The following is a 23,364-nucleotide window of genomic DNA, read 5'->3' as shown; positions in this document are numbered from 1 at the left end:
TTGATTCACAAGAGAAAATGATGGTCAAGTCGCAAGGTGACTGCCCAACTCAGCAGACATGACGATAAAAATTAAGTCAGGAGCCTTCCCCATTAACACATAAAAACTGGCAAGCTTAAGACCAATTTGATCATCAAGTACCCAGAGCACAGCTTCTGAGAGGAAGAGGTTGCCCTGACCTACCCAGAACCGTCCAGACAGCCCTGATGCAATCGTTACAAAAGCTGGGTGGGAAGTGAGTGCTGTATGTGAAGAATTTACCTCCCTTTGCAGGTCATCTCTTTGTTCTGTAACACCTTCAAGTTGAAATTCTAGAAGTTCCTTTCCTATATCTCCTTTTAATAAAGATTCCTACAAAGAATGAAGAGAATCAATCACAATGCTTCAAAATAAATGTTCTGATTCACTGGCTGTTAACTATTTTGTTCACAGAAAGAAGTTCTTCTTTCTTTGGAATTGGATTAAGAAAATAAAATGAATCACATTTACTTAAGTTTTGATTATAGCAACATGTTCCCATCTGCCATCTTTTGTATATTTCTTATACAGATATGAATTTAAAGTCTGGAGTGTTGTGCAGAATCCAATACTGCTGCTATTCTTAGATGAGTCTGGCTTAATTTCAATATCAGAGTCACATCAATTTTAACCATAATTGTTAACAACTTAAAAAACTTACTTTAAAATGCTTACGAGGCTAAAATACAAAAGTATTAAGTTAAAGTCTTCATAAATACCAACAATTAAGTGCTTAATTTATGTCAACATTCTCCTAATTTTTTACTTTTATAATTGTATTTAAGCCTGATAGTAATCCTATAAAGTGGCTATATTATTATTCAGGGTGAGGGGGTAGTTAAGTGACTTACCCAAGGTTGTTGTGTAGATAATGAAAACAATGAACAGTTAAGAGTTTACACTCTTAACCTACTGCATACTTTACATAAACATAAAAAGTTATTTTAAAAAATTGACAAGTGGTTTAAATGGGAGAAAATCATTCAAAAATAGTTAAAATTTGACAGATTCATAGATAGAAAGCAGGTAGGCTGACAGCTGTGGGGACTGTGGTGGGAGTGGAGGGATTGAGAAGTGGGGGAGGGAGAAAACCCATGACACTGACAATGGATGGTGACTGCCAGGGGTGGGAGCTTGGCGGAGGTGGAGGGGGTATAGGGGGGATAAATGGTGATGGAGGGAGACTTGACTTGGTGTGGTGAACACACAATACAGTATACAAATGATTTGTTGTAGAATGGTGCACCTGAAACCTACATAATTTTGTTAATGAGTGTCACCCCCAATAGATTCAATAAAAAGGAAAAAAATAAGTAAAATTTAAATCAAGTATTTATCTCGGTTGATAAATTTAGTTATATGCCTGGGGCCCAGAACGATAGAAGTATTTATTGACTGTGTCTATATTAAGTAGAAAATAAATTTCACTCTTCCTCCTTTTTTATTTTAAAAATAAACACACACACACACACACACAAGCAGACTGGCCTAAGGAAAGGTTTAGTCTAAGAAAAGCTTTTAATTAAAAAAAGCACCCAGGAATGACTATCCTTGACACAGTGAATTAATTATCTCAAATTCTAATGTATAGGTTTTAAGCAAAATTAAGAATCATATTTTTTCCAACTAGAGTAGAATACTCTACTCATTTAAATACTAGAGTAGAATACTCTACTCATTTAAATACTAGAGTAGAATGCTGTCCACTAACATTCTACCATTTTTTTGGGGGGGGACACTCAGATCCTGATTGACTAAACATAAAACTGTGATATACCCCCAGAGATTTTTATACAATCTTCCAGGTTAAAGAAACTTTTGTGACCTAAAATTCCAGTTAAGAATAATAAATTTACAGATAATAGTTATCTTTAGCATATTCTGATATTAAAGAAGATACCATCCAGATTTATTTCCTGTATTTGTAATAGGACAGCTACTTTCAAATATCCGAGGGTTTATCATAAAGAAGAGCGAGTGGACTTTGCCTTATTCTGAAAGGTGAAAAATGACCATGGGGAAGAATTTATAAAAAGGCATCTAATGAATAACTTAAATAATTAAAGCTGCCCCACAACAAAACAAGTTAGCGCTGGATAATGTGGTCCCTGGTCAGCTTCAGGGGAAGGCTGGGCACGTCCCAGCAGTATACGCTGGGAATAAGAGGAGGTGGGAGGACAGACAGAATGATTCCCACTGTCCAGACCAACTCTATATCTCTCAATGACACATGTTCCTTTCCATCTTTGTATTCCCGGTACCTACCCGGAGATCTTTAGTTGTATTTTCCAGGTTTGACAAAATTCCATGTGGAACACGGATAATGCTGGTGAGGTTCACAGAATGAATGGTATCGCCAACACTGTCTAAGTCATTCAGCAGCACACCTACACATTCGTCATCACAAGCTAAGTGGGAAAGAAAGCTAAAATTAATGCAAAATGATCTGCACATTTTCCCATGGCTGTGCATTAGCCATTTTTAAATAACAACATAAAATCATAACAAGGGCAAAGTGTACTACAAGGCTTTCAGGAACTGCGTTCTCACACCCCCTGTGCCATGGGAGGTAAGCAGAAAATACTAAGTCCCTATTCTCAGATGGTGATGCTGGGACTCAGATAAAATCAGTGACTTCCCCAGGGTCACACAGGAAGAAACAGCTGATCTGAGTGGGTCCTAGGTCTGGTGCACGTTGCATTACACTGCTCCTTGAGCTGGACCAATGGCAATGAATTCCAAATGTGGTTTCTTGCAGAGCCTGGTCTGTCATTTCCTCAGGTAGTTTGCAGACACACCTTCAGCAAATACAAATGAAGGAGACTGGGAAAAATAATGGGTGTGTTTTTGTTTAAAACGAACACATAAACAAAAGCAAAAAAGCTCTTGAACGCCATGATCCTGACATTACTTCCTCCCTTTCACCTTGAACCACTGACAAGACATCCACAGATGACTACTTCATGTACTTGCTATTAAAATAAATCAGAACTGGAAGAAATATCCACAACAGCCAAGAGCTGAAGCTGCCAGTAAAATCTGGGTAACACAAATGACAACCCACATAAGCATTCCCTCTCTGGGCTGACTGACACTCGGCTCCATTAAAGGGATATTAAGCAGATAAACTATGAGGCTGGAATTGCTGTGCTGCTGAGAGATAAACGCTCAGCTCCAAATGAACTGTGAAAAGTTCAGTTTGGCAGATACAATAGCAACTTATGCTTAGTTAAAATAGGACTTTATCCTGCTGACGCCAGAGGGCACAGTAATAGGAAAACATTTGAGAGGAAAAACCACCTTTAAACGTTTAGGAAAGAAACTACCCACCTATACAGTTGCTCTCCACCAGCACGTGCCTGGGCTCACATTGCTCGCACCGGAGCCCCGCGGCCCCTGGCCTGCAGACGCACTGCCCCGACCCGCGGTCACAGTCACGGTGAACGGAGCCACGCGGGCTGCAGTCACAGCTCTGGCAGGTGCCACCTGGCACTCGAGGGTTCCCGTGATAACCTGAGGAGCACCTACAGAAAGGAAAATATGCAGGTAGACAACAGTATCAACGCCAGTGAGTTAACGGAGAAACCGTTTCTGCCAAATGACATGCAAAGAGCACAGGTCCCCTTTCCTCACCCCACATTTCACTTCCTAAGAGGGGGCGAGACGGCGCGGAAAGCGCCCGCACGCACTCCGCACAAGGGAGAGTCAGTTTTGGAGTACTGGTCCTGCACAACCAACTGAAAATGACTCCGGTCACGCCAGTAAAAGGAGCAGATGTGCCTAGCAATTTCCATGTGATAACGCCACAACGCACCTCTCACAATACTGGCCTTCATGGCCCGGAACGCAGGCATCACAGCGGAAATCGCCGTCACCTTCCAGGACACACGTGGGACTAAAACTGAAAGAAAATATATTTTTTTGAATTTTCAGATATATGATTTCAACTCTGTCTTATGGTACTTGTTCATTACTCTTAGGGTACATGATACTGTTCTAAAAGATACATGATTATTGCCCAGCTAGGCGTGGCTCAGCGGTTGAGCATCGACCTAGGATCCAGGAGATCGCAGTTCAATTCCCGGTCAGGGCACATGCCCGGGTTGCGGGCTCGATCCCCAGTCGGGGGTGTGCAGGAGGCAGCTGATCAATGGCTCTCTCATCATTGATGTTTCTCTCTCTCTCTCCCTCTCCTTTCCTCTCTGAAATCAATAAAGATATATTTAAAAAATAAATAAATAAAAGTTAAGTGATTATAGTGTACAGTTAAGGTTTTTAGGGCTTAAAATCTATTTGGGCAAAAAGAAGGAAAATAAACACGTAATCAGTACACAAGTGTGCACCTCTTGTATCCAGTAGACACTCATCAGACACCAGCCCAGTGACAACCATGTGAGTGCTGAGGGGCAGGAGATGGATCTTACAGAGCTCCCCTAACTATTCACCAAAGAAGGAAGCTTCCCAGCTGAAGGGTCTTGGTCTGAAATTTAGGTGAAGAATTATCTGACTTATTTGATGAAAATGTGATTAGAGAGAGCTATATATAACCATGAGAAAGCACAAAGACCAGTAGGGAGAAAAGAGCCGGGAAAATGCTGGTGGATATGACGGGCTGTAATGAAAGGCAAGCAGGAAACAGTGAGGCAAAGAAAAGCGAAGAGTGGACCTAGAGGTAGGGAGGCACATGAAGAATCCATCTGAAGCAGAAGTATAAAGCCACTCAAGCTAATATCCACTCACAGACTGATCCCTCTCACTCATGGACTGCAGCTTTGGGCTTATTCCTTCCTTTCTTTTCAACAACCTCTGCCTCCACATTTTAAATTACCAATGCACCATGCACCATCTAGAGGCTCAGCTGGGGACTGCGAACCACTGAAGAACCACTAGGGTAGTCTGGGGTTTTGGGCCAGTTAAGAGAAGTTCCCAGAAGCAGTTACAAGGTTCTTGATCAGCCCCGCCTCACTTCTGACTTTTCCCCTCCTTAAACAGTAAAGGGACAGACTTCAGAGGAAACAGAATGTGTAGAAAACAAAGCATGTATTTTAGTGCCCCTCAGGTGCATAGCACATATAAACCCTCCACAGCCTCACAGGCTCTTCCTAGTAGTGTAAACTTTAATTTATTAACATGAGCTCTGGGGATGGTTAGAAACTTTTTTGATTGAAAAAGTAAAATATTCAAATATCACAAAATATAAGGAGTAGAAGGGAGATATATTCTTCCAAATATTTCTCTGGATACATATAGCCATAGAGCTATGGCTATGAATATACATAAGTATAAATTTTTTCCAAAATGGCATCACATTATATAGTCACAATTATGAATTAATTGGATGTTTCTCCAATTTTGTACATATACATATACCTTATTCTTTTCTCAGTGTTAGTACAACATTTCACTCTAGGTATGTACCACAATGTCTGTATCAACCCCCTGTAGGCAGGCATCTCAGTTCCTCTTCAATTTCTCAGGAGTACCAGCAATGATAAACTGTATCCATCTTTACACACATATGCAAGTATTTCTATAGTTTAGATTACAGGAGTGGAACTGATGAGTCAGAATTTATATACAAATTTAATACAGAACATTAATAGTAACAGTGAATTTTAAGATGCTTGATAGTTTACAAGGGAAGTTCACACAGTGCCTCTCAGGTGGTACCATCAAGCACAGCTTTCTTGGATACAATAACAGATAGGAGATTCAAACAAATATCAAAAAGAAAACTTCATTTTAGTATATTAAATTTTGGTATTTGATCTATAGGTGTTCGATGCCTTATCAAATATTCTAAGCAATAATGAAGTGATATTTATGAATTACAATTTTCATTAAAACTAAAGAGGACCCACAGATATTCCAACTTCCACTTAAAATCTCTGGTTCTTTTTGGTGCGCAGGTAATTCTACACAAGCATCATGAACACAAGGTAGAACCTGGTCTCCCTCTCATCACTATGTAGCATTTCCGCACTTCATTGGTTGTCAGCAAATATAAATTCTAACCTGTTCCTGTATACTAAACAGGAACAGAATTCCTTATATCATTATTCATAAAACAAATAACAATTCACTTCTAGGCACACTGGATACATAGGTTGGAGGCTAAAATTAGTCTTTAAAAACCCCCACAGAAACTGAAAGTCCTTTCTTTAATTGGTCCTATTCTCACATCCCAATACCAACACAGATACTTTCCTTTTGAAAAGATTTTCTTCAAGGGCTTGTGAGAATTGACCACTTTTTCTTAAAAGTAGCCCTTCTGAACACATGGAGAATAGGAATTAAAATAGGCCGCACAGACCCTGGAAAATGGGGCTGAAAACTGAACCATCCCCAGCTGTGGCGGCGCAGGTGTGGCGGCGCACCTGCACAAGCTCACCTGGCAGGGCGGCCGTGAGGACAGGTGCACAGAGAGCAGTCGGTGGCTGAGCCAGTCACCTTCCCGTAGTACCCGGGAGCACACACATCACAGTGGTCTCCAGAGGTGTTATCGCTGCAGTTCTGCGGCCCCATGTTGCAGAAGAAGAAGGAAACAGTGGGAAATTGTTAGAAATCATCCTTATCTGGTAATAGCTAAGCACTACCACGTTTCATGTCAGTTTATTTTTAATTCTTAAGGGAGGCATTTTTTTTGGTGTTTGTTAAATCATGGAAACATTGCCAGCTCTGTGACCTTGCTCATTATAAAACTGCATTCATCCAACACAGCCTAGAAATTACTAATACATTCTCCTAATGGAAAATATCCATAGAGCAGCTAGCTTTTGATCCTTAAAATATGAAGCTAAAATGTACAGTGGCTTAAAAGTGATTTGAAGCACACCGGTTTTGCACATGGTCGGGATTCAATGACCACATGTAGGGAGTTGAAAGAGCAGAAGTGGGTGAATAAATGATTTAGGAAACAGACAGGGAAGGAAAAGCAGAGTTTTAAGCACTACCAATAGACTCCTTCAATTACCACATAATTTCTAGTTACATTTTACATCATCATTTGGATGTAAAATTATGCTATTTTTAAAAATTTAAGCTAAAAGTGCAAGTAGTTCCTGACATTTGAGTCCAACACGAACTCTGCTTTTGTTTGGCCCTGGGCACTGAACTCTGTCTGATGCAGCAAACTCACAAACTGACTCAGGCTTTATTCTGGGAGCAAGCAAGGATGTAGAAAGAAACCTTTTTACATGTTTAAAAAACTATTTTTACTTTTTTAAAATTAAAATAATTCCAGTATTTTTCATTTTAAAATTATATTCCTATTTCACCTGATGAAAATAGATATTACTGGGATCCACTTGGCTCCTAAAACTGACATCTCTTTAGAAGTAATATTTTCAACCTCTTTCTTAAAAAGAAAATGTGTTTAATAGTTGTTTTGATTATATATGTGTGTGTGTGTGTGTGTGTGTGTGTGTGTGTGTGTGTGTATTTTATACCAGGCTGATAAGGAATAAATATTAGATGGTGAAACAAGATTGAATCAGATTTTTTGGTTTTTGAATGCTAACTCCAACCGCAACATTAAAAATTCCCCCTAACATATGAACTCCCTGGTTTTCATGATCTTAGAGAATCAACGACAAGAAGCCCCAAAGACCAAAGAATGGCAAACAGCCCGGCTGGGCGTGGCTCAGCGGTTGAGCATCGACCTAGGATCCAGGCGATTGGGGTTCGATTCCCGGTCAGGGCACATGCCCAGGTTGGGGGCTGCAGCCGATCAATGACTCTCTCATCATTGATGTTTCTGTATTTCTCCATCTCCTTTCCTCTCTCTGAAATCAATAAAGATATGTTTGAAAAAAAAAGAAAAACCTGTTCATGCTTTGGTTGCTATGGGAAGTGCACAGAGAATCCCTGTCAATTTTTCTATGGAAAAGGGCCAAGTCCTATCTCCAGGAAGAGGGTATCTGGGGACAGGGATTCCCAGGGTATCTCTCTGCTCCTCGGTCTCCCCACCCTCTTGCAGGTCCCATTTCCAAGCAATCAATTCTATGATAACACCAAAGGCCCGGTGACATGAAGAGGGAGAAACATCCTATGTGTTGGATGACAAAATCAGATCCAGAAAGGTCCTGACGCCCACCTGTGCTCTAACAAGTACATAGGGAGTGCTTAAGAGATTTTGTCAAATGGAAATGAATAGTTATACCAAATACACTACAAAGAGATCTACCAGATGAAGACTGAAGAGGAAGGTAATGTCCCAAGTTCAAAGAGCAAGGACCCAGGTGCTAAACTTGTGGAAAGAATGTAAGTGTCTTAGTGTCTGGTCAGTTTAAGAGAGATAACAGTGACTGGGCATGGGCTCTCGGCATGCTTTCAGTCAGATGCTAGCATTCACACCTCAGAATGGTGAACACTCAGAACTATCCCAGGTGACTACCATGTCCCTGTAAACTGAGGGTGTCTGACCGAGGGGCCTGGATATTCAGAGCCTTTGGGTATGTGAAAGAAGAATTTTATCAAATGTTTTTATAAGTTACTTGTTAAGATACTGCCACTTTTCACGCACAGATTTGAGCTGTGGCTTGTCTCAGTGACTCCAAATATTAAAACTATACCAACAGGTGGATGATCTGGGGGGGGGGGGGGGGGGGCACCAGTCTCAGGAATAATCAGGGTCACCCAAAGATGAGATGAGCTGCTGTGGGACCGAGCTCCCTGTTGCCAGAGGTGTGTAAACATACATTAAATAAGCATTTGGCATGGAAGTTGTAGTTTAGTCTTAGGATCTGAAGGGACTCGGACAAAAATAGAAGGTCTGTTGCAACCCTGAATTTCCAAGCTCTCAGCCCAGACACTATTTTCTGTTAGAGTGGGTTTTGGTTATAGTAATTAGCAAGACCTTGTAGGGACAAACATAGAACACAGGTCTTCCATAAAATGGGGAAAGAGCAAGAAGCAGAATGTGTTTTGCTCAACACCATGAGATTACAGAATAATCTAGTTTTACAATCTTTTGTCCAGTCTTCTGGTTTTATGTATATCCATTGTAGTTTTACTGCAAAATGTAATTAACAGACCCCAGGGAGTTCTCCGAGGGGTTCCAGGTCACATCTGGCCAACCATTCCCCAGGGAAGGGCGTTGTCTGGAAGCTATCCATCATTGTTTCTGCCGGGAAGACTCAGCCACGATCTTTCACGTACTTCCTAGTACAAATTGACAAGTCATCTGAAGATCTTGAACTTTGTTCTGGCGGATTTGGGCCAGGAAAGGCAGGGTCATAATTTAATGTCCCAGGAGTACATAATCTTGTTAAAGTAGTTAGCTGCAGATGCAGTCTGAAAGAACTGATCAACTTTTTAAAACTGTTCATGTGACCTTTGTCCCTTAGATTGGCCAAGGGACCTTCCGAGTTAATTACATCTCACTTTAAGTTGCCTGAAATCAATTCTCCTTAAATCCTTAAAGATATTTTCCCATTTTCTCTATTAACACTTTATTTTTGCCTAGAGCATCAGCTGATTAGAGTGAATAAATTTTTCTTAATAGTGTTGTAGCTAATTGCATCTTCATTAAGTCCATTTTACCTGGGATGACTGGAATAATGCTTTCACTCCACATATGTAATGGGGTCAGCAAAGGTTAACACATATCTTTTAATTGAGAAAAACATGAAGTACTTCAGTTTCTAAATTCACCTGTGCACTGCTGTAATTTAGCTATTTCTTTTGTAGAAATTGCTTTTAAATTTCACATATGAAAGATGTTTCTGAGTAAAAGAAGAGGAAGACGGATCTAGTGTCACTGGAGGCCAGGCAATCCTAGTTCCTCTGTCCCATTCCTCGTGATTGGGCCACACCCGGGGCCTCTAAAGCTCCGAGGGTGTCTATCTTGGTGGGCAGTTCATTTTCCTTCAATTAGTTATTTTACCTGAGGCAAGTTAGCCCTGGCACAATTTATACAAGTTACCGATGTTTCCACATAAGTTACTGTAAAGGATGAGATTTTTAGGAGTAGGGAAAGAATATCTGATTATTCTAAGTTATCAGTAAGGCCATGACAGCTTAAGCAAAATCATGAACACAAGAGTTTGTGCTCAGCCAGGGCCACAGGACTTCTGTCTGGGTCATGTGGTCCTTTTCAGTGATCAGAGTTCTCCTCATGTCCCCGAGACCTATCTTGGCCTAGAGAAAGGTGGTTGAAAAGCAAATGCAAACTAAGACAGCCACGAGAATAAAAAAATTGTTACAAATGCAAAAAGAGGGCAATACTTTACACAGAGAAATAAATTTTCAACACTGACATTAAATTATTTTAAAACTTCCAGCCTGGCCAGGCGTGGCTCAGCGGTTAAGCGTCAACCTAGGATCCAGGCGATCAGGGTTCAATTCCCAGTCAGGGCACATGCCCGGGTTGCGGGCTGCAGCGGATCAATGACTCTCTCATCACTGATGTTTCTATCTCTCTCTCTCCCTCTCCTACCCTCTCTCTGAAATCAATAAAGATATATTTAAATTATTTTAAAACTTCCAGGTGACTCTTCAAATTCTATGATGTAAAGGTGTCACTTACTTTTGACTATAACCACCGGCACCGTAAATAAAAACAACGTGCATTTAACCAATTCCCAAATGATGCCCACAAACAAATTCAAGGAAGCAAAATTTATAAAAGAATTTCCACGAGTGATCTCAGATCACTTAGCTAGGCCTTTCTGAAGGATACACATGTATATCTTATATTTAGTTAAATGTAAGGTCTCTCTAAACCAGGGACCGGTGTGACTTTGAGCTGGAAGTTTAAAGGTTCACTGTCTACCCTAATTTTAACCTTCAAGCAAGCACCCACACAAACGAGCATACCAGACACTTCCCCGTTTCAGGGTCACAGGTGTCACTGTGGTTGTTACAACTACAGGGCACACAAGGAGCAAGAAGAAGTCGAAGTTCCCTGTCACCACTTTCTGGAAGCTTCCCTCTGTAGTAACCAGGTGCGCAGTCCTGAGGAGATGCAGAAGGAAAGGAATAATCTGATTTTATTTTATTTTTTGTTTAAAATATTACAAATGTCCCTTTATCTCCCCAATGACTCATTCCACCCCGTCCCACCCCCCTTCCCAATCCCTCTCCCTACCATTTTCTCTGTCCTTGGGTTGTGCATATATGCATATAAATTCTTTGGTTACTCTCTTCCCCTCCACCCACCCGCCCTCCTCCTTCCCTCTGACATTCATCAGTCTGATTTATGCTTCCATGTCATTGAATTTATTCTGTTCATCAGTTTATTAAGTTCTTTAGATTCCACATATAAGTGAGATCATGTGATGTTTGTCTTTCTCTGCCTGGCTTATTTCGCTCAGCATAATATTCTCCAGGTCCATCCATACTGTCCCAAAGGGTACGAGATACTTCTTCTTTATAGCTGCATAGTAAGGAATAATCTGATTTTAAAATGGGCAAAAACTTGAGTAGCCATTTCTCCAAAGAAGATGCATATATGGTCAATAAGCACACGAGAAGTTGCTCAACATTCCTAATCACTAGGGAAATGCAAATCAAAACCATAATGAGATACCACCTCATGCCCATTAGGATGGCTAATATCAAAACAAGGACGACAACACAGACAAAAACCAAGTTTTGTTGAGGATATGAAGCAACTGGACCCCTTGTGCTTTGCTGGAGGAAATATAAAATGCTTGTGTGCAGCACTCTGGAGAGCTGACTGGCAGCTCCTCAAAATTAAAAGCAGAATTATCACATGATCCAGCAATTCGACTTCTGGGTATAAGCCCCACAGAACTGAATCTATGCATATAATAGAATATTATTCAGCCTTGAAAAAGCAGTACATCCTGATGCATAGTACAACATGCATTAACCTTGAAGACATAATGCTAAGAGAAATAAGCCAGTCATAAGAAGACAAATACTGTCTTTTGGTTCCATTCGTACGAGGTACCTAGAGTAGTTACACTCACAGGTACAGAAAACAGAATGGTGGTTACCAGGGACTGGAGGGAGGGGAACGGGGAGCTAGTGTTTAATGAGCACAGAGTTTTCGTTTTTTCAGGTGGATAATTCTAAAGATTGGTTGTACGACAATGTGAATGTACTTAATACTACAGAACTGTACACTTAAAAATGGTTAAGATGCTAAAGTTTATGTTTATGAATATTTTACCACATCAGAACTTCAAGGGAAGCAGTATAATAGATATGCATAAGTTCTGTTCAGCACTTGGAGCTGCTGTAACAAGCATATTTCAACTCACAACCAGGACGGACTTTAGTCGCAGTCTCCCTACCTGGCATGAGAGTCCAGCCGTGCCAGGAGGGCAGACGCACTTCTCTAACAGGGAGGCTGCCTCCCTCCCCGGGTGCAGCTCGTCAGCCTTCCTGCCGATCTCCATGGAAATGTTGGAGATCCTGGGAACAGTTGTGTTAAGAAGGATAAAAGGAAACACTAATTTTTAGAAACACACTTTCTAGAAACAGCACATTACATAATAATATTTGCACATATACTAAGCCCAAGCTTCCTTGCCAGTGTGGGAGTAGTTCCTGCTCAGGATTATAACGGAAATGTGTGAAAACACATTTATACTGTCATTATACAGTGAAGCTCCTCTGTGCACATTTTAGACTGAAAAATAGTTTTACAGCCCTGGTCCGGTGGCTCAGTCGGTTGGAGCATCGTCCTGTACACCAAAAGGTTGCAGGTTTGACCCCTGGTCAGGGCACATATTTAGGTTGTAGGTTCGATCCCCAGTTGGGGTATGTACAGAAGGCAACTGATCGATGTTTCTCTCTCTCTCTCCCTCTTCCTTCTTCCCTCTCTAAAATCAATGAAAACATGCCCTAGGGTGAGGTTAAAAAAAACAATGTTACAGAAAGTATACCTGAAAGACCTCCTGAAGTACCAGTTTGCCCAAAGGTTAGTGGCTTCCTTTACTGGTTAAGTACGAAATGAGAAGGTGTCAGCATTCTTGATGTTATTTACAAAGATAGGAACATTGCAGTTTAAGGGCAGAAAATAGCAGAACTTACAATTTCTTTTTTACATTTTATCCTCAATTATGTACTTATATTTTATATCCACATTAGTCTGGGAGATGGATGATCTATGTCATCCTTCATACATTTCACACTAATATTAAAATTTAATGAAGTTTTGGTGGAGAACAGAAATACATATATTAATAAAGATAGCAGGTAATGGGGGTGAAGTGAATCAAATCCCATCAAATCCCTTCACTTGCTTTCACATTAGAAAAATATTATTAAAATTCTAGACGTTTCCAAGTACCTGCTTTGCTGTAGCCCTTGACCGTAAGATGCTTTGATGAGAATGTACTCGATGTTGCTAAGAACAGACATAAAATCTGAGCGTGTGACAGGTTTTTCAGAAACAGAATTAAAATATTTCCAATAATTCTGTGGATGAGACACACATGAAATAAAAAATTCAGAGTACAAATTCTCAGAAGCATATGAACTTACCAAGAAAGTGATTTGTTTATATATTTCTCCAGAAATGAGCCCGGTTGTGTGCATGATGCTAACTTTAACTGAGGAAGATCCGTCACCTCCCAGGGGCAGCATCAGTGCCAGTCTCATTTATCCACACATGCCACCCATGGCAGTCACACAGTAGCCGGCCAGTCAGTAGCCACTTGTGAATGAATATACACTGCCCAGAGTCCAGCAAGCCCAAAGACTTTACCATCATGTCCACACAGGTGGAGACTTATGTACCAAGATAAAGGGTTTAAATGCAGTTCCAATTAACAAAAGTCTTACATCCATGTCTTGAGAATAGGAATTTGGGTCATTTTTAGAATCTTGCTAAACTCATTGAAATTTTGATCCCAGGGTCTCCTAGTTCACTCTCTTACTAACAGCTTAGTGACTTCACTACATCCTTTGTGGGGCTTATATGAAAAGGATGGTCACCTCTTTCATTTCCACTTCTTGCTCTTGTCTCACTCCATTCTCTGGTGCGGGTGCATCCATGTAAATGACTTGCTTTCTGGTCCGGCCTCCTCTGATGAGTACTTGAGGCTCAAGGTTGAAGGTGCCCATGCCATTGGAGGAATAGAAGGCCACGCTGTACTTCAGTTTGCCACCATAGGCCATGAGCTATCAAATAGTAAATTGTTGTTTACTTCTCTGACACAGCATCAGTTTAAAAATATTTCATTACAAGCCTGCTGCCATTCGGAAATCTTGTATCTTAAATATACATCATGTGGGTGGAATATGTTGTCTAGAATTTGCTTCCTTCTAATTCTACTTAATTACTGGATTTTTAAGTTGACTCAAGCTATAGCCCTTTTATTAAGTGATTTTTACAAAGTTTTTTAAAATTAAATTTATTAGGGTAACATTGGTTAATAACATTATATAATTTTCAGGTCTCAACATTGTAATTCAACATCTGTGTACTCTGTTGTGTGCCTGCCACCCAAAGTCTAATTTCCTTACTTTACTATGTAATATTTGACCCCTTTACCAACTTTGCCCTTCCCCTCCCCCTTTCCACTCATATGTGGACCATACTAGTTTTTTAAACCACTCTATTAAGGTATGATTGGTTGTAAAAAGCTGTATATATTTAATGTATACAACTTGATGAGGTTGGGGATAAGTATACACTTGTGAAACTCACCCGCATCAAAATCACAGACATACCTATCACCTCCCAGTTTCCTCTTGATGCTAACAAAGGCAAGCTCCACAACTACCATCAATGTGGTAATGGTCCCAGTTACTTTCAAGCTCCTTTGAACTACAAATTATTTATGTCTGTAGGCTTACTGGATGTATATTTGCAAATTTTAAAGATGAGGGTGAATTCACACATGATTCCCATGTTTATATAAACAAAAATGCAAGCAATGCCCTTTGAGATTCTTTCCCCCAGAATGGGTGACGATTTCTTGAGAAAGAGTCGATGGCACAGCACCCAAGCTTATTATATTGAGCTTATATCAGTAAAAACAATAAATGTTTTTGAGTGATTGCTTTAAGAAAGAAAAAATGAATATGATTTGAACTTTAAAAGACTTGAAAATTAATCCATACATGTAGGAGGATTTTTATAAGTGTTATACTTCTCCATCCCCACTCAGAAGAGGAAATTAATAACCTCTTCAGTTAATGATAGGCCAGCACAAGCTGTTGTGATTCAAATGCTACCTGTATCCCCAGGAATGTGTAGGGCTCTAGGCTGGGTGTGGGCCTCACCTGGTCTCCCTGGAACTGCCCTGGCAGCCGCCAGTAAAATGGCTCTGCATGGACGTGCTGCCTGACTGTCACGGCGTCTAGGAGGACATCAGGGGCCTGGTAATACACCCCATGGGTTGTGCCCCTGAGGTTACTCTGAGAAACGACTCGCAGAAGAGGCTGATCTGAGCCCAGCGTTATCTAGACGTAGAAGGGAGGGAAACGCACTTTAGAACATGAGTTAACTCCATACCTTTGATTTGTCAGAGTCTACCACTATTTCACAGAGAAGACAGCTTCATTACTAAAACAGGAATAGAAACTTTTCCTTTAAACTTAAATGTCTGCATTAAAATGAACTGAACATGTTTTAAGCTACCGCATTTAGGGTCAAACTGTTGCTCTACGGGGACAAGGTTCAGTTATATGAAGGAGACAGCTGAGATGTTGCACTTTATCTTCTCTCCAACTACTGTTTTTGGTAGATCAGCTAAGGAGCAACACTGAATGCTTTTAGTTCCAGCTCCATATATTTCTTTGGACAGCAGAAGCAGAGTTCTGATTCATAACGAACCCAAATTAGTGTCTCAGCATTTCTGATGCCGTAAGAGCAAAAAATTTAACAGAAGTACTTGACGGTTTCTCCTCAGCACCACTGACTCCCCAGGGGAGAGGGGTTAAACACAGAACATGTTAACTGCATGTCTAACTTACTGGCATCCTCACATAACCCTCCAGCTCTAAGCAGAGCTGGGACAGCCCAAAGCAGAAGCACGGGGTGCACCCCCGAGGGTTGTCAGCGTGGAGAGCGTAGGTGCCGACGCGACACTCACTGCATTGAAGGCCAAGGACATTTTCCTAAAGGGGGAAAAATAACAGACTCGTTTTTACCTGAAAAAAAGAGACACGATTTCTGAAAAAACAGAAATGAAATAAGCCAAACCATAAAAAGAATTTTGGATCAACAAACATCCCTGAACTAGCTGTTCCTTAGGCAAGCTCCTTAACCTCTCTGAGGATCAGTTGTCTCAAAAGCTCAATCAGTGACTCCTGAACACAGCTGATAATCAGAATCATCTTGGAAGCTTTAGGAAAATACAGATTCCCTGATGAGAGCCTCCTGGAGGGGCCCCAGAATCCTCCTGGAGGTCCAAGGCGACTCTGGTGATCAGTCAGCGTGGGGAAGTATGGACCAGGTCCCTCCAGTTCAGATCATCTGTAATGAGAGCTGCTATCATAAATGTGGGAAGCCAAAAATATTCACTGATGTTTCCACTACTCCCAGGCCATAGTGAGTATATGAGTTTTCCCTTCTTCATCCCGTCACTAATTAACCCACCACTGTCTGGCATCCATCTCACAAGACCCAGGAAAAAAACCAGAGAATGTGGCCAATGACCTCCTTCTAACAAAGCGCAACGGGAAAACTAATGTAAATACGTGGAATTAAGCATGCTGTTAAAATCTTACCTCGTGGGAAAACAGGCACAAATCTCCTTGAGCCTGGCCAGCACATACAAAAGAACAATCACTTACCAGCTCTAAAATCACAAATTTCCTTAACCCTGTGATATCTATTTTTCCCGTATACCCAAGGCAAATTAGCTACTCAGCCAATTGGAACACATGATAGAAAACTCAGTGCTTCTCAAATCAGTTCCATTGTCTCACACTTTTAATAACCACTGAAGATCCCATTTAAGAATCATCCATAGTTCTAGAAAAGCATAGACAGACTTAAACTCAGACCTAGAAGGTAGTGTGAACTCATAATAAGAAGCGTCCAAAAGCTAGCTGCTTATTTAAATAGTTGAAAGCCCAAAGGTCATAATGATGAGTGGGACGGAGGAAGAAACTGGAGCGCCAAGGAAACATACCTTGCAAGAGCAGGTACCAGTTTCTTGTGCACAGCTGCAAAGACCCTGTTCCTCATCACAGGTGTCCTCCAAGGTCCCTCTGAGGTCACAGTCACAGGCCACACAGTCTGGAAAGTCTCTGAAACCCAGGGAGCACTGATCGCAGCTCGGTCCACCAAATACAGGCTTACACTGGCAATGGCCAGTGCGCTCATCGCAGTGACGACTGGCTGATCCTGCACTACTGCAATTGCAGGCCTGGAAAAAAAACACTTAAGTAAGTAAAAAGGCAGCTTCTACATTTTCATGTACATACATTGGGATTACAGGAAAACACTGAATGTGGGGAAATTAAACAAACGAATGGGTCTCTCTCCCTATTGCTATGTGGATTTGCTTCATTCGCCACGTGCCAGCAGGAGGCAGGGACTGCATTGCTGGACATTTGTACATCTTTGCAGCACACGCACATTGGGCCAAGGCCATGACCTGAAATTCAATCTGCTTAATATGTCCAAACAGTCCAGCAACATTATTTTAGAAGCCAAGTAATTTTTCCACTTTCAAAACACAAACTATATCTAAGTTTAACTGAAAAAAGTTACATAGGAAATTGGAACCTTCAAAGACTGGACATTCTTCCACAATAAAATGATTTATGCCCTTGTCCTGAAAGACAGTATACACTGCAGAATATATTTAAAAGGAACTAATAAAATTTTGATCTTTTAACCATCAATTCCATAGCTAGATTCTTAAAGAAAATTTAGAATAATGTATTTTAAGGATGCTGCTTTCTTAACTTTGAGTCCTACAATCCACATTGAGTTTTAAATATAGCTATTCAATAAGTGAAAATCAAGTGAATAGATAAAAGAAGAGGCCTGAAACTTGCTATGGCAAAGTAATTCTCAGGTAAGAAGATGCGGAGATGAGAGCACACACCTGGCATCCGAGCTCCAGGTCATAGCCCCAGTATCCGTCCTCACATTCTTCACAGGTGACACCTCGAGTGTGAGGAGGGCAGACACACTCCCCCGATTCTGGGTCACATGTATTCTGAGTGTGAGCGCAGTCACAGGCTACAGCAAAGACAGACAGTGGTGTTATATCAGGACACCTGGGGCAGCTGAAGGGGTAAGAGCTGATGCTACAAGTTATTTCCCTTTTATTAATAATCTAAGTCATTCTTCTAGTTCCTAAAAGAGGCCACGTGATCTCCAAGGCCCCTGTGTGACTCATGGGAGGTGGTTGCTCTTCCCAGTCAAGAGATGCTGCTGGGAGAGAGGTAATCGGGACACAGTGGGAGAAAGGAAAGCCTGGGAAAAGCCTGGACGGGTGGGAGAACAGATAGAGCTGGTATTTTATTGGGTAATTTTTGCATGCCAAATGCTGTGTTAAAGACTATGCACAACCTTAAAAATACTCCTGGATGGAGATTATAATTAGCTTCTCCATTTTACAAATGAGGAAACTAAAGCTAAGCAAAGCTAGGTAATTAACCTCAGCTCACTCGATTAGTAGACCTGACCAGAATAGGGAAACAGAAAAAAGGAATAAAATCCTACATGTAAAAAAGAGAAAAAGTAAAGGAATTTCACAGGATTTAGAGTCAAAGGAGGACTCAAAGAAAAGTCTGGGCATTATGATAAAGCCTCAATAAGGAATTCAGAAGCTTACGTTTACAGCCACCATCCTGGAATGCATAGAAGCCACGCGCACACCGGTCGCACCTTTTCCCGGCGACCCCTGGTACGCAGCGACACTGGCCTTCCTCAGCGCAGTCGTCTGACATGGAGCCCGGGCTGCAGTCACAGGGCAGGCAGCCGAGCCCCGTGTCCAACCCGTAATAGCCATGCTGTTTCAGAGAAGGGCAGAATTGTGGAAGCCAAAATGCGTCTTAACAACTGACTGGTAATATTAGGTTTTCCAAATCAAACATAAGATGTTTCATAGAATCATTAAGTGTTTGTGACCTCATTCCACTCCTTTGTAGACTGAATCGCCCTCTCTAGATAGAGATGCACAGCACAGCTTGTCATGTTTGGGGTGCTAGCTCTTCCTAGCAGTCACGAATTCATTGCATTTGAACCAAGGATAAGGTGTCGATTATAGATACTGCTGGCAAATACTTTAATTGTGTGCAATGACTGGCAGGCATCTTACCAAGCACTGGTCACACTGCTGTCCGGTCACATGTGCTCTGCAGTCACACAGCCCAGTCTCTGGATGGCAGACGTCGGAGAGAGAGCCCTTTCCATGGCATTCACAGGCTAGCACACAAAAACATACTGTTCCTTCCCAGGTATGGTTAGAAGAGCCCTCAATCCCTCAATCCCCAAGGGAAAATTTGGAAACATTCATGTTTCAAATAAAAAAACTAAAAAACCCACAAAAACATATATTGCTTTGCAATAACTTTAAATATTTAATGTTTTTCTGAAGAGTAAACAAAATAAGGTTGGTAGAAGAGGCTATCACAAAGAAAAAAACTAGTGAAGCTATTAAGATAATAATTAGCAAACTAACAACCAATTTCATAAATTCTTTGAAATTTTAAAAAATGACCCAATAATGTATATCCATAAATCTTCATTTAAAAAACATGCAATGGAGATTTTCAAATCAATTTAGCCATTTGCTCTCATTCCAATTATGTCTATGTTTATTGAATATTTTAAAGCTCAGTCATACCAATGTAGATAAATATGATATATCAACGAAAAATATTTCCCTGTTCTAACTCATGAGTCATTTGTAGTTCTAATATACCTACCTTCAGGCTAGACTTTTCAGTCTTATCTAGTTACAATGTTGATGATTAAAGCTACAAAATCCCCCACCTTTTCAAAGTGATCCAATTTAATGGGTCCAAGAAATGTTTAATTGATATTCATCCCACAGCTGTCAACATGCACTTCACTTAAGGCATTTAATATGCTCGCCTGGCTGGCGTGGCTCAATGGTTGAGCATCGACCTATGATTCAGGAGATCTAGGTTCGATTCCCAGTCAGGGCACATGCCCAGGTTGGGGGCTCAATCCCCCAGTGGGGGGCATGCAGGAGGCAGCCGACCAATGACTCTCTCATCATTGATGTTTCTATTTTTTTCTCTCCCTCACCCTTCCTCTCTCTGAAATAAAGATAATTTTTTTTTAAAAAAAGAAAGAAAATTAATGATTGAAAAAAAATATATTTAATGTGCTCACTGACAAAATATCCCGGGGACAAAATATTCAAAATATACTTATGAATGCTTAGACTCAGAAGATGCACCATCTCTGTCACATGGGATAGTGATGTGATGGAGAGAAGGAGAACGGCGCATTCTCTCAAGCCCAAGCACACCTGGTGTGCAGCACACTGCAGAGGCAGGCAGAGCAGTGGGAGACGCTGGAAACTGGAAGGCGAGAAGGTGGGGATTCTGCCTCCTTGACTCATTGGCCAAGCACCGGCCTCAGTCACCGGAGATTTCCTCTGCTCTAAGCGGGTTGATGCTAACAGCTCCTGTGGAGGCCAGTGAAGTGCTGTGGGCCCCACTCACTGCTGCCCATTCCTGCTCTGTCCATTCCCGTAGCCAAACTGTGAACACTTTACTGATGACTCTTTGTATTAAATGTGCCTTCTGATTTCCTGAATTTCTGATGCTTTGACTTCTGGGGCCTCATAGACCCTGGAGACACTATGTCTCCCAGGGCTGTTCAATTCCTAGAGACAGAAAACAGCTACAACACCTTTCATATGCAAACCAGCCAATCCACAGCCCACACTGCCTCCTCTTTTGGGCTCTCAGGTTCATCTGGGCTTTCACACCCCACTATCCACCTGCCCTAATCACCCCAGGACCATGCCTCAGACAACGAGGGGCAGCCCTTCTGACCCATAGCCTGCGGAAATTATTGAAACCAACTAATTCTAAACCTGTTTTCCCAACCTCGCCCTTTCCTTCCTGTGGAAACCACAATAAACGCTTTAGTTCACATTTCCCCTCCTGACCAACCCGGTGCTTCCCCACATGGCAACCCCCCTGCCGGCATCTGTGAGTATCAAACAGTCTTCTCAGTGGTAGTTGTCTCCCAATCTGCTAGCCTTGTCATACCTAAATAATATTAAAACCTATATTTTATTTTATTTATTTATTATTTATTTATTTATTTTTAAATATATCTTTATTGATTTCAGAGAGAAGAAAGGAGAGAGAGAGACAGAAACATCAATGATGAGAGAGTCATTGATCGAGCCCACAACTCAGGCATGTGCCCGGCCTGGGAATCGAACCCCGATCGGCCTGGATCCTAGGTCGAAGCTCAACTGCTGAGCCACGCTCGGCCAGGCTAAAACCTGTATTTTAAAACATTCTTTAGCATCCAACCATTCTTAGCTGTCTCCCACTGAAAACACACACACACATACTCACACATACACACACTCTCAACTTTCTCTCCAAGGTTCCATCTCCCTGGCAAGCCCATCCTCTCCCTCTCTCCCTTCCTGCCCCTTAGCAAGCTCTGTCCGGTGCTCTCTTGGCCCCTTATCTGCTAAAACAACTCCTAGAGCTTCCAGGGACTTCCCAGGTGCAAACTGGGTGAGCAGAGTCTCAGTCTTCATCTTGCCATGTCTTTCTGTGGGATGGGATCCTCTGGCCACTCTCTCTCTTTTGAAGCTCCCTCTTACCAAGGTTTCTGGATACCCACTCTTTGGTTTCTCCCTGTTTCTCACTTATTTCCCTCTGTGCCTCCCCCTCTGTGTCTCACTTATAGCTTCCCCTTCCTCTGGGGAAAATTCAAAGTTCACTGTGAGCATGATCATCACAAAACACTGATGATAATAATAACATATCATATTTATCACACTATGTGCTGGTCAGTTTGTGCCTGTCATGTTACAGACAGTATTTCATTTAACCTTCATAACAACTGAGGAGGAAAGCACTATAATTTTCTCTATTTTTCAGTATAAAATCTAAACCTTAGAAATATATGTAACTTGCTATAGGTCACACAGCTTCTACATCCTTCTATAACAACAATTATAATAGCAATTATTAATAAAAGATTGTTCATTTATACAGACTGCCTGTAAAAACATATTTTCTGTATTGCTAGCACCCTCTTGTGTCTCCATGTTGTAATAGCATAATAGGCCTTCAGCATTTATAGTAAAATTTTCCAAAAATTTTATAATTGACATTTGATATCTTTCACCCCTTGAAAAACTATGCAAATATATATCTATATCTGAAGGCTGTATCAGCCCTTAGGCTTTAGTTCTGTTATCTGGGGCACAGGAAAATCTGTTTTTCTCAATGAGTGATTCTACCTGATCCATAATTTCAAGGGCCTAAGCAGAGCCCTGCAGAGCAATGTGGATCAGGCACAGATCACGAAGACATGCAGTTTCCAGGGCTGGAGTCTCCTGTTTCCCACACCACATCTTGAAATTCCATCTGCTTCATGAAACCCCTTAGCATCTCCCTCACACACGTGACAGGCTTTGAACACCACTCTTCCGTCATCTCAGTCCCTGGGAGCAGTGCCCAGCACTTTGTCAAGTCCCACTTCTCCTCGCATAAAAAGGTGCATCTTTTCTAGGCCGTCTGACCTTCATGTGGAGCAGCTGATCGAGCTAACATAAGGTGGGTGAGGACGGCTCAGGCCTTGGGTCTATACCCAGCATTAACACAAGAACCACTCAGCTAAATCTACCTCAGCACTTTTTGACGCCTGTAAGTAAATGGACGGAGACTTCAGAGCCCAGAAGCTCACCTCGGCAATTTTTGGCAGTCACAGCATCCCCGTAGAACCCGTCAGCACACCTCTCACAGTGGGCACCATCCGTGTTCCCAATGCACCTCAGGCATTCTCCAGTGACAGAGTCACAGTGACCGGCCTCCAAGGGGTCAACATTCCCACTGCAGTTACAGGGAACACAGGATTCCCCAGGCACTGTTGGGTTTCCATAGTAACCGTCTGCACATCTGCATAAAAGATAAAAAGAGGGATCCAAATAAATGCAGTTTCTCTAGACATTACCCCAGCATCCAGGGGCTCTCCGAATGGTTAATCAATCAGACTGACTCTGGTTACATAAGATTTACTGTGGAAGGAATGCAACTCCAAGTTCAGGCATTCACAGATTTCCTTCACTCACTGAGAAGGACTGCGTCCAAAATGAGCCATAAATCCAAGGGGGTGTGCACCTGGCCCCAGGCCAGCTTGACCTGCATCCCAGCATTCTGGGGTATCACCCTCTCCTATGGACTATAACCAGACTCGGGACTGAGACCTACGTGTGGGACAGATAACAT

The 23,364-nt window shown here is 41.6% G+C and overlaps 1 protein-coding gene across 1 annotated transcript in view; it reads right to left on the bottom strand.

Annotated features, from left to right (window-relative positions):
• Positions 1–23,364, bottom strand: part of LAMA1 (laminin subunit alpha 1) — a 134,344-nt gene that overhangs the window by 39,706 nt on the left and 71,274 nt on the right. Inside the window, exons 19-34 of the mRNA XM_087819301.1 lie at positions 22,823–23,034; positions 19,224–19,330; positions 18,738–18,915; positions 18,003–18,139; positions 17,079–17,315; positions 15,916–16,059; positions 15,223–15,402; positions 13,930–14,115; positions 13,283–13,410; positions 12,282–12,402; positions 10,837–10,974; positions 6,410–6,531; positions 3,833–3,919; positions 3,349–3,542; positions 2,284–2,426; positions 262–351 (exon numbers count right to left, since the gene is read on the bottom strand). Coding sequence (XP_087675427.1) covers positions 262–351; positions 2,284–2,426; positions 3,349–3,542; positions 3,833–3,919; positions 6,410–6,531; positions 10,837–10,974; positions 12,282–12,402; positions 13,283–13,410; positions 13,930–14,115; positions 15,223–15,402; positions 15,916–16,059; positions 17,079–17,315; positions 18,003–18,139; positions 18,738–18,915; positions 19,224–19,330; positions 22,823–23,034 — 2,404 coding nt within the window. The remainder of the gene's footprint in view (positions 1–261; positions 352–2,283; positions 2,427–3,348; positions 3,543–3,832; positions 3,920–6,409; positions 6,532–10,836; positions 10,975–12,281; positions 12,403–13,282; positions 13,411–13,929; positions 14,116–15,222; positions 15,403–15,915; positions 16,060–17,078; positions 17,316–18,002; positions 18,140–18,737; positions 18,916–19,223; positions 19,331–22,822; positions 23,035–23,364) is intronic.

Source organism: Miniopterus natalensis, chromosome 7 (genome assembly GCF_054644295.1).
Source record: "Miniopterus natalensis isolate mMinNat1 chromosome 7, mMinNat1.hap1, whole genome shotgun sequence".
NCBI lineage: Eukaryota > Metazoa > Chordata > Mammalia > Chiroptera > Miniopteridae > Miniopterus > Miniopterus natalensis.
Note: the sequence above shows the minus strand (reverse complement) of the source record. Positions and strands in the feature narration are given on the sequence as shown.